This window comes from Mustela lutreola, chromosome 8 (genome assembly GCF_030435805.1).
Source record: "Mustela lutreola isolate mMusLut2 chromosome 8, mMusLut2.pri, whole genome shotgun sequence".
NCBI lineage: Eukaryota > Metazoa > Chordata > Mammalia > Carnivora > Mustelidae > Mustela > Mustela lutreola.
In genome coordinates, this window is record NC_081297.1 from 98875051 (window position 1) to 98887921 (window position 12871).

The following is a 12871-nucleotide window of genomic DNA, read 5'->3' on the forward strand; positions in this document are numbered from 1 at the left end:
AATCTGGGGTGGAATCAGAGTTGGAAATGGAATTAATGGTAGGTTACAAACCAGAGAACTTAATAGAACTGAAGGAATAAAATGAATTATATTGGCAATTACACTAAAACAAACTGAAATTTCCCACAGTATAAAAGACAAAGTTTATCAGGGCGCCTGGGTGGTTCAGTGGGTTAAAGCCTCTGCCTTCGGCTCAGGTCATGGTCTCAGGGTCCGGGGACTGAGCCCCGCATCGGGCTCTCTGCTCAGTCGGGAGCCTGCTTCTTCCTCACTGCCTGCCTCTCTACTTGTTCTCTATCAAATAAATAAATAAAATCTTCAAAAAAAAAAAAAAAAGTCAAAGTTTATCTATATCCTATACCAAAATGAAAAAATTTTTGAAAATAAAGGGATGGGGAAAGAGATAACGGACAAAGGCAAAAACAAGCTTCACTTAAGAGCCTTACAGTATATATCCATATACCCATTTTTCCTTTATCAAATATTGACAACAATCAATCATGTTTTTGCCCAAAACAAACAAAACCTTAACTCTTTTTTTTTTTTTTTTAAAGAGAAAGAGCTTGTGAGTGGGGGGTTGGGACAGATGGAAAGGGAGAGAAAGAATCCTGTGGAGGCCCCGTGCTCAGCTCAGCGAGGGATCTCACAACCCTGACATTAGGAACCGAGGGATCTCACAACCATGAGATAAGGAACCGAGCATAATCAAGAATCCGATGCTCAGCCGATGGAACTGAGATGCCCCAACACATTATAAAACACTTTTTACAGGCAACATTCTCTGACAATAACGCAAGATTAGAAATTAGAAATTAATGACTTAAGTAACCAAAAGGTTAAGGACTTAGAAATTGGAACACTGATCCCCTAAATTAAAGGAAAACAAATACCATCTGTAAAAACACTTCATACCAAAATTTTTATTTTGAAATTAGAAAGAAGAAATTAAGTACTCTTAGAAAAAGAAACTAAAAAGAGAGTTTTAATAAAAGATTGAATAACTAGAATAGAAAAAATAGAAAGGAGAAAAAAAACCAAATGCTACTCTGACAAAATTATGAATGATATCAAAGACGGAATTGCAGACAAAAGAGAGATTCAAGTAAACATAAGCAATCATCTCATAAAGAAATTGAGACTGAAACCTTAAAAAATGGCTGATTTCTAAGCAAATGAGAAATCACCAATACTGATCCAAGAAGAAGCAAACTTTATTAAACAGGCCAACCACTATTACAGAAGAGACCAGAAAGGTGATAGAAGAGCTACTTCTACAAAAAGAATCAGGACCTGATGGGTTCAAAGTGGAGTTGTCTTTAGCTATCCTTTAATCCGATGTCAACTTTACCTGTAGAATGCCCTAGGAAAAGACTGAAAATTCCAATACACTGATTAAAACCAATGTTATATAACCTTGATATCAAAAGTGATCAAGACATTTTAAAAAGTAACATTAGAGACCAATCTTCAATTAAAACAGATGTAAATATTTTCGTAAAATACTAAAGGAGGGGCGCCTGGGTGGCTCAGTGGGTTAAAGCCTCTGCCTTCGGCTTGGGTCATGATCCCAGGGTCCTGGGATCGAGCCCAGCATCGGGCTCTCTGCTCAGCAGGGAGTCTGCTTCCTCCTCTCTCTCTGCCTGCCTCTCTGCTTCCTTGTGATTTCTGTCTGTCAAACAAATAAATCTTAAAAAAAAAAAAAATACTAAAGGAATCCCAATTTTAAAACATGCTAATACCTATTTAAAGGTTTATTCTAGAAATGCAAGAATAGTTCAAAAACTGTTTTAAATTTAAAATTTATCAACATAATCCATTACACATCAAGAAATTAAAGGTGGAAAACACACTAATCAATACAAGGATTCCAAAAGGCATAGGATAAAATTAGACAGTCATTCCTACTTAAAAACTCCAGGAGAATGAAGCTACTTAAATATTCTGAATAGCAAAACATTAAACAATCTCAATGAAAATCAGAAACTTAGATACTTAAAATCATTACTTAACACTGTTCTAGAGGTACTCAAGCAGTGGTTCTCAAAAGGGGGAGAATTTAAAAACTGAAATGTGGCATTTTGGATTGGTCAACTGAGATTAGAGGAGGAGGGCTCTATAGCAGGCATTTAGTGGTTACTGGAAATGTTAAACAAAAAGAGATGACAAATATGATAAAAAGCAATTCATATAGAAGTACATATAAATTACCAAGAAGCTATGAAAAATATGCCCATCATTAACAGGGAAATAAAATTAAATTAACCTATGCCTGGGTGGGTTAAGCCTCTGCCTTCAGCTCAGGTCATGATCTCAGGGTCCTGGGATCAAGCCCCACATCGAGCTCTCTGCTCTCTGCTCAGTGGGGAGCCTGCTTCCTCCTCTCTCTGTCCGCCTCTCTGCCTGCTTGTGATCTCTGTCTCTCTGTCAAATAAATGAATAAAAAATAAAAAATAAATCTTAAAAAAATTAAAATAATAGTGAGATAGCATTTAACTTCCATTAAATGGGCAAAAACTTAGGATAAAAAAAGTAAGAGTTCTTATGAGGGGGAGAAGAAAAAAGGGTATTTTAATATGTTAGATATAGAAATAAACTTCTCGCCTTCTGGTAAATTAATCTGACTACATCTCAAACAATTAAAATATTTTGATCCAGCAATACTAATCTTGAAGACTCCTCAACACAAAAGTACCAGTATGTAAAAGCATTATTCACAAAGATATGTATTTAAAGTAAATGCTCACAGTGGCAAAAAACTGAAAATAAGTGCAAATCAATAAGGGGACAGATGTATACAGTAGGTGAAAGGAGTAGAAGAGGTAAGGAAAATTAGGGGGGAGGATGAAAGGATGATATTTAAATAATTTTATAAATTATTTCTGTGTATAAAACTAAAATGTTTTAAAGTCAACCAAAACCTATTCATTATGGAAAAAACCAAAAGTCTTTGCAAAATAGCTTGAAAGCTCATTTCCAGTACTAACCATAATTATCTAACATTTAGTTAACTATCCATCAGATGTGTCTACATAATTTCACATAACTGAGATCATATTATAGTTAATAAACATTAAGAGTACAGAGGCACACAGCTTAACAGTTTAAAAAAAAAAAGCTAAATTCATGTCATTTACTTGGAAATCTAAATGGTATCTGTAATCCATGTAATTTTTTCAATTTTGGAAATCAACATATTCAAAGAGTTGTTAAGAGCACAACTCTGGAGCCAAATAGTACATTTGCATTCTGGCTGCACCATTATTAGATCTGTTATCTCAAGCAAGTTATTTAACTGTTCTGGGCCTTCCTCATCTCTGAAATAAAATGGGAATACTAACAATACCTAAAGAAGTTAATAGTCATTAAGAACTTACTACAGTACCAGAACTTGAGAGGTATACTTTTACTGTAAATATTGAATGTAAGAGAATATTCATATAAAAAAAGGCCTCTGAACAACCTGCTGTCAAAGGGGAGAGGGTGGGGGCTGGGTAATATAGGTGAAGAGGATTAAGAGGTACATACTTCCAATTATAAAACAAAGAGGTCATGGAGGCGCCTGGGTGGCACAGTCCTTAAGCACCTAACTGGTTTCAGCTCAGGAGATTTCGGGTTCATGAGATTGAGCCCTGCCCCCAGGATCTCTTCTTTGCTCCCTTCCTCTTCTTCACCCACCCTCCCATGCAAACATGTGTATATCTTTATAAAAAATAAATAAATGAATAAACGGGTCATGGAGATAAAGGTATAGATGAAGAATATAGTCAGTAACAGTGTAATAATGTTATATGGTGATTACTATGCTTATTGTGGTGAACACCAAGTAATTTACAGAATTATCAAATCACTGTGTTGTACACCTGAAACTAGTATGTCCACTACACTGCAATGATAAATATTTTAAAAATGTGAGATATGGGGACACCGGGCTGGCTCAGTGGGTTAAGCCTCTGTCTTCAGCTCAGGTCATGATCTCAGGAACCTGGGATAGAGCCCCTCATCAGGCTCTCTGCACAGCAGGGAACCTGCTTCCCCTTCTCTCCCTACCAGCCTCTCTGCCTACCTGTGATCTCTCTGTCAAATAAATAAAATCTTTTAAAAAATATATGAGATACAAACACACACACACACACAGAAGAATATTTTTTTAGCCATTAAAAAAAAAAGAAATCCTACCATTTGTAGCATGGATAAATTATACTAAGTGAAAAAGTCAAACAGAGAAAGACAAATACTGTATGATTATATGTGGAATTAAACAAACAAACAAGCTCACAGAAACACATAACAGATTGGTGGTTACCAGAATGGGGCTAGGGGGAAGGCAGGGGAAATGGGTGAAGGTGGTCAATGGGTACAAGCTTCCAGTTATAAAATAAATAACTTCTGGGGATATAATGTATAGAATTGATAGCTACTGTTAACAATACTATATTATATATTTGAAAATTGCTAAAAGTAGATTTTTTAAAAAGATTTATCTTATTTATTTCAAAGAGAGTGAGAGAAGGGAGACCTCCTGCCAAGCACAGAGCCCCACAACACGGAGCTTAATCTCACAACCCTGAGATACTGACCTGAGCCAAAAATCAAGAATCAGACACTTAACCGAATGAGCCAGCCACACGTCCTGAGAGTAGTTTTTTTTTTTTAAAGTTCACACACACACACACACACCAGTAATAAATGAAGTAATGGATGTGTTAACTAATCTTATTGTGGTAATCATTTTGCAATACATACATATATAAAATCACTATGTTGTACATTTCAAACTATACAATGTTATATGTCAATTATATCTCAATAAAGATGGAAAAATAAATATCAGGATTAAAAAAAAAAAAAAAGGCCTCCCTGAGGACAGAATAATGAGGGCATTCAATTTTGGAGAATAAGGCAGAGGTACTTTTGCTCTACCAGATAGTAGGCATAATGGTAGAGGAATTCACATTGCTAATCATACAGGGAATGAAGAGTATATAACAGACCACAGGATCCTGAAACAGAAGAAAGATGGCATTATAAATCAGTAATGAACAAGCCATTCAATAAATAGTGTTGGGAAAACCAGGTGTTACTCATTTGGAAAAAAGAAAATGGGAATCTCTACCTTACACTGAAGAACAAAATCAATTTCTGGTTGCTTAACAAACATAAACATGGAAGCTAAACTTCAAAAAATTTTAGAGAACTATAATAAGAATAGATTACAACCATGTGGTGAAAAAGAATTTCTTTAATAGAAAATAATGTAAAGAAAAATGAAATTGGACCATTCCCTTACACCACACACAAAAATAGACTCAAAATGGATGAAGGACCTCAATGTACGAAAGGAATCCATCAAAATCCTTGAGGAGAACACGGGCAGCAACCTCTTCGACCTCTGCCGCAGCAACATCTTCCTAGGAACAACGCAAAAGGCAAGGGAAGCAAGGGAAAAAATGAACTACTGGGATTTCATCAAGATCAAAAGCTTTTGCACAGCAAAGGAAACAGTTCACAAAATCAAAAGACAACTGACAGAATGGGAGAAGATATTTGCAAACGACATATCAGATAAAGGACTAGTGTCCAGAATCTATAAAGAACTTAGCAAACTCAACACCCAAAGAACAAATAATCCAATCAAGAAATGGGCAGAGGACATGAACAGACATTTCTGCAAAGAAGACATCCAGATGGCGAACAGACACATGAAAAAGTGCTCCATATCACTCGGCATCAGGGAAATACAAATCAAAACCACAATGCGATATCACCTCACACCAGTCAGAATGGCTAAAATCAACAAGTCAGGAAATGACAGATGCTGGCGAGGATGCGGAGAAAGGGGAACCCTCCTACACTGTTGGTGGGAATGCAAGCTGGTGCAGCCACTCTGGAAAACAGCATGGAGGTTCCTCAAAATGTTGAAAATAGAACTGCCCTATGACCCAGCAATTGCACTATTGGGTATTTACCCTAAAGATACAAATGTAGTGATCCAAAGGGGCACATGCACCCGAATGTTTATAGCAGCAATGTCCACAATAGCCAAACTATGGAAAGAACCTAGATGTCCATCAACAGATGAATGGATCAAGAAGATGTGGTATATATACACAATGGAATACTATGCAGCCATCAAAAGAAATGAAATCTTGCCATTTGCAACAACATGGACGGAACTAGAGCGTATCATGCTTAGCGAAATAAGTCAAGCAGAGAAAGACAACTATCATATGATCTCCCTGATATGAGGAAGTGGTGATGCAACATGGAGGCTTAAGTGGGTAGAAGAAGAATCAATGAAACAAGATGGGATTGGGAGGGAGACAAACCATAAGTGACTCTTAATCTCACAAAACAAACTGAGGGTTGCCGGGGGGAGGGGGTTTGGGAGAAGGGGTTGGGATTATGGACATTGGGGAGGGCATGTGATTTGGTGAGTGCTGTGAAGTGTGTAAACCTGGTGATTCACAGACCTGTACCCCTGGGGATAAAAATATATGTTTATAAAAAATAAAAAAATTAAAAAAAAAAAAAAAAAAAAAAAAGAATAGATTACAACCATGTGGTGAAAAAGAATTTCTTTAATAGAAAATAATGTAAAGAAAACCATGAATATGCTTGATAAGAAAACTGTAAATTTCTGTTCACTAAAATATATAAGCCAAAAAAGATGAGGAGTGCCTAAGGGGGGGCCTAATCGATTAAGCAGCTGCTTTCAGCTCAGGTCGAGACCTCGAGTCCTAGGATGGTTGGGCTCCCTGCTGGGTGGGGAATCTGTTTCTCTCTCTGGACTCCCCTTTCTCTCTAAAATAAATAAAATCTTTGGAAGAAATAAAAAAGATGAGATATCATAAGCTGGGATGAAAAACTGCGTTTACAATTCATGTAAACGATGAAGGATCTGAAGTACATAAAGGACTCTTTTCCAAGTCTTATTAAAAGAACAACAACAAAAAAATTCCAATAATAAAGGAGGTAAAAGACTTCAACAGGCAATTCAGAAAAGATAGCTGGATAGGGTCAGGAGTACAAATTAAAATAACATAACATACCATCACACCAGGCTGACAAAATGTTTAAAGTCTATCAATATCCCAAGTTGGCAAAAAGGTGGCACTATAAGAAACATATAATGACTTTGGACACTCATTTGGTAATATCTAGTAAAGGTGAAGTTGTATAACTCACTAGGATATAGAAATCTCACTTTTGAGTGAATGGGTTAACCTAGAAACACTCTTGGGCCTATATCTAAAGATACAAAAAATTTCCATAGCAATACTGTTTATAAAAGGTCCAAATTGGAAGCAGTTAAAAGGTAAAATTACGCCGCAGGCAAAATCAGTCAACTACTGCTAAATGTTGAATACACGAATCTCAAAAATAATGGTAAGGGGGGAGGGCGCCTGGGTGGTTCAGTTGGTTCAACTGCCTTCAGCTCAGTCATTATTCTGGAGTCCCAGGGTCAGAGTCCCAGGATCAGGTTCCCGCATTGGACTCTGTGCTCATTGGGGAGTCTGCTTCTCTCTTTGCCTTCTCCCCTTTCATGCTCTATCATATAAATAAATACCATCTTTGAAATATATATATATATCATTATAAATCATTTATATAAGGTTTTATAACATATGAAATAATATCTTGTTTAGGAAAACAGAAGAACTGAAAGTACTTTTAAGGGAAAGAGAAACAGGAAATTCAGAACTTGGGGAGAGGAAGAAATGAGCAGGAAAGGGAGTCAACAGAGAACTAAATCAACAACTTATTTTGCAAGCTGGTTAATGGGTACAAATAAATCCTTTATATTATCCTTCATACTTTTCTGTAATTCTCAGTTACTTCAAAATTTTAAAAGTATTACTTAATATATAATTAACTTACCTTTGTTATTTCTTTGCTTAAAGGATAAAAATTGTTAATTAAATTTCACGGTAGAATACTAAGAAGGTAAAGATGTCCCAGAAATGAAAAGATGTCATTCAGCTCTGTAGCTGCTAATAAGCATAATATGATGGGATGGAAAATGGGATATGAAGAACTAATGCCAGGAGGCAGAAATTATTTTTTCAAGAGTACAAAAGAGGCTTTATATCATGATTACCTTTCAAATTCCCTGTGCTCCTATTCCATGGCACTATGCTGAATTTCACACTTGTCAGTATTGTTTTTCTTTACACCTGACTATGTAAATTTCTATTCCCAGCAAACTTTGACTGATTTTACATATATTTAAATTTTATATAAATGGAAAACTATAGGTATTCTCTTCTAAGACTTTCATTTCTTGACTCAACATTATGTTTCTGAGATTTACTGCTGTAGCTGTAGATCTCAGTAATAACCAGGGGTCAAATCATGCAGGGATTGTTAATCTACTGTAAGACCACTACAGACTACTGTACTTTGAATGAAACAAGGAACCACTGGAGGATTTTAAACAAAGCCTGGCTTGAGATGTATTTTAAAAAGATCTATCACATTACTGCGGTGTTAGACTGTAAGAGAATAAGGTTGGAAGCAAAACAACCAATTAGGGGCTACTACAAGTAATCCAAGTATGGTAAAACAATATTAACGGCAGAAATAATGAGAAATTGTCAGATTTGGATACACTTTGAGAGTAGAAATAAAGAAATTGAAATCTGACAGTTTTGATTTGTGGTATAAGACTTGAAGACTAAGGATTTTGGTCTAAATTGGAGAGACAGAGTTGTTGTTAAATGATAAGGAGAAAACTGGGAATGAAATACACTGTGAGGGGGAGTTTATATGGGGAGTACACTTTTGGACAGGATTGTGTTATACAACTACTGGTAGAAAACTGAACAGGCAGCTATTTTTATGTACTTGGAGTTCAGAAAGAAAGCCCAACATGGAGATATAAATTTGAAAATAACAACACAGATAGTATTTAAGGTCACAATCCAAGTCAGATGACTAAGGAAATGAAATACACAGGAAAAACACCCAGACTAAGTTCTAAGGTACTTTAACAATAAGACATCAAGAAAATACACAGTAAAGTAAATCAAAAGCAGTAATCTTCTTTTGACCAATGGGTAGAACAGGTTAGGACCCAGCCTGAGTGAACTACAATTACATGCAAATTAAATATTATCACCAGATGGAATCTTTAACTCTGGTCAGACATTTCATACAAGTGTGAACTGGGTTACAAATTGAGCATGGGTAAAAAGCAAATTTATGTTTCAGAGAAAACCAATTTTATTATTAGAAAACAACTCAAAAGTACATTTATTATATTCATATAATAATATAATTATATTATAACTACTGATCATAGTTACAAGTGAAAGTTAATGTTTTTAAACTTAAGTTTATCTTAAGTTTACCTTAAGTTACATGTAGTTACATATGAATACTCATTGGAGAAGCTATAGTATTATATATACAAGAAAGACACCTGTACTGTTTTTACCTAGTGAGCAATTGCTTTGCATCCTTCCATCTGTTGAACAACGTAACATGGTGCCAACCACACGGCCTCCCACAACAATGACACGCACATCCCGTCCATGAGACTCCTTAACATACTTCTGGAACAGGTATGGAGCTTCATGGCGAATAAGATGGCTTAGATCAGCCAAATGGTGCTTATCTCGAGCCAAGAAAACCGCTTTGCCTGTGGTTGAAAAAGAATAAAAAATATATGTAAGTGAAACTGCTCACAGTTGATGTGCACCACCTGCATTTTCTTGAGTCTCAACCTGCTCTTTCAGAATCTATTATCTTTTAACCTAAGTAACAGTTATGGTAATGAGTGAAACAATGCAAAAATGTGTATAAAGTTAATTCTCTCCTACCACTACCTTAATTCCTACAGTAATCTAGAGTTTATTTTGGTATATGTCATAAAGCAAGGGTCTAACATTTATATTCCTCCAGGTCAGCCAATAATGCCAGCCTAATTTATTAGCATAACATTGCCCTCTGAGTAAAAATGAGTCATATATTATTATAAATATATATAACATTTGCATAGAAAAAAATAGCAGTATGTTACTACATACCTAGTTTTATTTCTGAATTCACTAGTCAATTCCATTACTGTATTTGTCAATTCTGGTGCCAAAGCAAGTGGCTGGCTTTTTTTTCTTTTTAAAGATTTCATTTATTTATTTGACAGAGAGAGAGATCACAAGTAGGCAGAGAGGCAGAGAGGAGAAGTAGGCTCTCTGCTCAGCAGGGACTCAATCCCAGGACCCTGAGATCATGACCTGAGCCGAAGACAGAGGCTTAACCCATTGAGCCACCCAGGTGCCCAGAAGTGGCTGTTTTTCAAACACCGGTATGGGGCACTTGTGTGGCTAAGTCAGTTAAGTATCTACCTTCAACACAGATCATGATGCTAGAATCCTAGGATCAGCCCTGCATTACGCTCCCTCTCTTCCTCTGTCCCAGTGCCCGCTTAAGATCGTGTGCTCTCTCTCTCTTTCTCTCTCTCTATCAAATAAATAAATAAATAAATAAATAAATAAATAACATCCTTAAAAAAAAAAAAAAAAAGGGTATGAATCCTTTGACATTCTTCCCACGAAGAAGAGGGGGGAATCTTTGTCCCTTTGAATCAAGGAGGGCCTGTGATTGCTTCGACCAACGGAACACAGCAGAACCTTTTCTGTATGACTTCTGAGGCTAATTCATAAGAGATCATGCAGCTTCTGTGTTCATTGGAGCCTCTCTGTGGAGCCCTAAGACTTCTTGGCTGCCATACTGTCAAGGCATTAAGCTTTATGAAGTACTTGGATTCATGAAAATGTTATGCCTTAAGAAATCCTTACTCTGGGGGCGCCTGGGTGGCTCAGTGGGTTAAAACCTCTGCCTTCAGCTCAGGTCATGATCTCAGGGTCACGGGATCAAGCCTCACATCAGGTTCTCTGCTCAGCGGGAAGCCTTCTTCCTCCTCTCTCTCTGCCTACTTGTGCTCTCTGTCTTTGTCTCAGGGCTCTGTGAATGAGTCCTGCATCGGGCTCTCTGCTCAGCGGGGAGCCTGCTTCCCTCTCTCTCTCTCTCTGCCTGCCTCTCTGCTTACTTGATCTCTCTCTGTCAAATAAATTTTAAAAAAAAGTAAATCCTTACTTGAAGTCATTAAGATATCTTTATATACTTTCTTCTGTAGCTTCATAGCTTTACTTTATATACTTAAGTTTTCAAGCTATATAAATTGGGACAGGGATCACTGGAATTAGTGATCTAAGGTCCTTGCATTATTAAAGAGGAAGATAAAGATATAATTTGAAAGTTGGTCTAAATTAAATATGCACCTTAAAATCTACAGGACAACCACTAAATGAATAGAAATCGCTTCTAGCCAAAACAGACTTCTAGAAGCCTGAAGTACCATGCACCAACAATTTCCTTTTATTCTCCCGAAGTCCTTCAAAAGCTATATATTTCAACTGGTAAGACTGTCTAGTCAATAACCATGAGAAAATACAAAGAAAATAATAATAGCATTGATCAGATTAAGAAAAATTTGTTTTGTTTTGTATAACCAACCTCATTATTAATTCTCAAGAGTAATTTCAAAATGATGTACCATAGGAACAATTCATACACACCTCTATGACCTCGTGTATTCTTCACTACCATTGGAAACTCCAGTACTTCTGCTTCATCAATCATTTTAGCAAAATTTTCATGACCGCCTGGTTTGAACAAAAAAGAAATTAAGAACAGTAACACAGGTGTTTTGTGATAAGTTTTATCTATACTAAAGTAAGCAACACAGAGAAGGTAGAAGATTAAGAACCTGATGGCTAAATTTTGTTTTTCTTAAAGAAAGTTATTAAAAGTTGACAGGTGCCTAGGGCACCTGGGTGGCTCAGTCAGTTGAGCATCTGCCTTCGGTTCAGGACATGATCCTGGGATCCTGGGATTGAGCCCTGCATCAGGCTCCCTGCTCAGTTGGGAGTCTGCTCCTCCCTCTCCCAACTACTCACTCTCGTTCTCTCTCACACGCTAATAAATGAACAAAATATTTTTTTTTTTTAAAAAAAGAAAAGTTAAAACTGCCTGGGTGGCTCAGGCAGTTAAACATCCAACTCTCGATCTCAGGTCAGGTCTTGACCTCATGATCTCACAGTTCTGAATTCAAGCCCCATGCACATCATGGAGCCTACTTTAAAAAGCTGTAAGGAGGGGTGCCTGGGTGGCTCAGTGGGTTAAAGCCTCTGCCTTTGCCTCGGGTTGTGATCTCAGGGTCCTGGGATCGAGCCCCGCATCCAGCTCTCTGCTTGGCGGGGAGCCTGCTTCCCCCTCTCTCTCTGCCTGCCTCTGCCTATTTGTGATCCCTCTCTCTCTCCCTGTCAAATCAATAAATAAATAGGTATTAAAAAAGAAAAAAAAAAGCTGTAAGAACAGTTAAATACTAGTTTAAAATAACCCCTTTTAAAATGGATGAAAGGGGGCGCCTGGGTGGCTCAGTGGGTTAAACCTCTGCCTTCGGTTCAGGTCATGATCTCAGGGTCCTGGGATCGAGCCCTGCATCAGGCTCTCTGCTCAGTGGAGAGCCTGCTTCCCTCTCTGCCTACTTGTGATCTCTCTGTCAAATAAATAAATAAAATCCTTAAAAAAAAAAAAAAACAACACACACTTATTAAAAAAAAAAAAAAAAGATGAAAGCTATCTTAAACTATAAATATTCTAATATCAAACTTAAAAAATTAATTATCTTTCCACTCAATTACCTAATTCTATACAGTATTTTATATTTTTATCCCTTATTCTTCCGCTACACAAGATAACAGAAGCACCAAGTTCTTCTTCAGTGTACTCATTGCCCAGTTTAGATTAAGAAACAGAAGACTAAGTCTGTTTACAAGACTTATCCAAGGTTGATGCTACCTGTGTT

General features: G+C 36.8%; 1 protein-coding gene across 7 annotated transcripts in view; it reads right to left on the reverse strand.

The window, feature by feature from the left end:
• The window catches only part of RIMKLB (ribosomal modification protein rimK like family member B), an 82399-nt gene that overhangs the window by 12084 nt on the left and 57444 nt on the right, over positions 1 to 12871 (reverse strand). For all 7 annotated transcript variants that reach the window (XM_059186218.1, XM_059186216.1, XM_059186214.1 and 4 more), the window contains 2 exons: positions 11580 to 11666; positions 9437 to 9640 (listed from right to left, as the gene is read on the reverse strand). In XM_059186218.1, coding sequence (XP_059042201.1) covers positions 9437 to 9640; positions 11580 to 11666 — 291 coding nt within the window. The remainder of the gene's footprint in view (positions 1 to 9436; positions 9641 to 11579; positions 11667 to 12871) is intronic.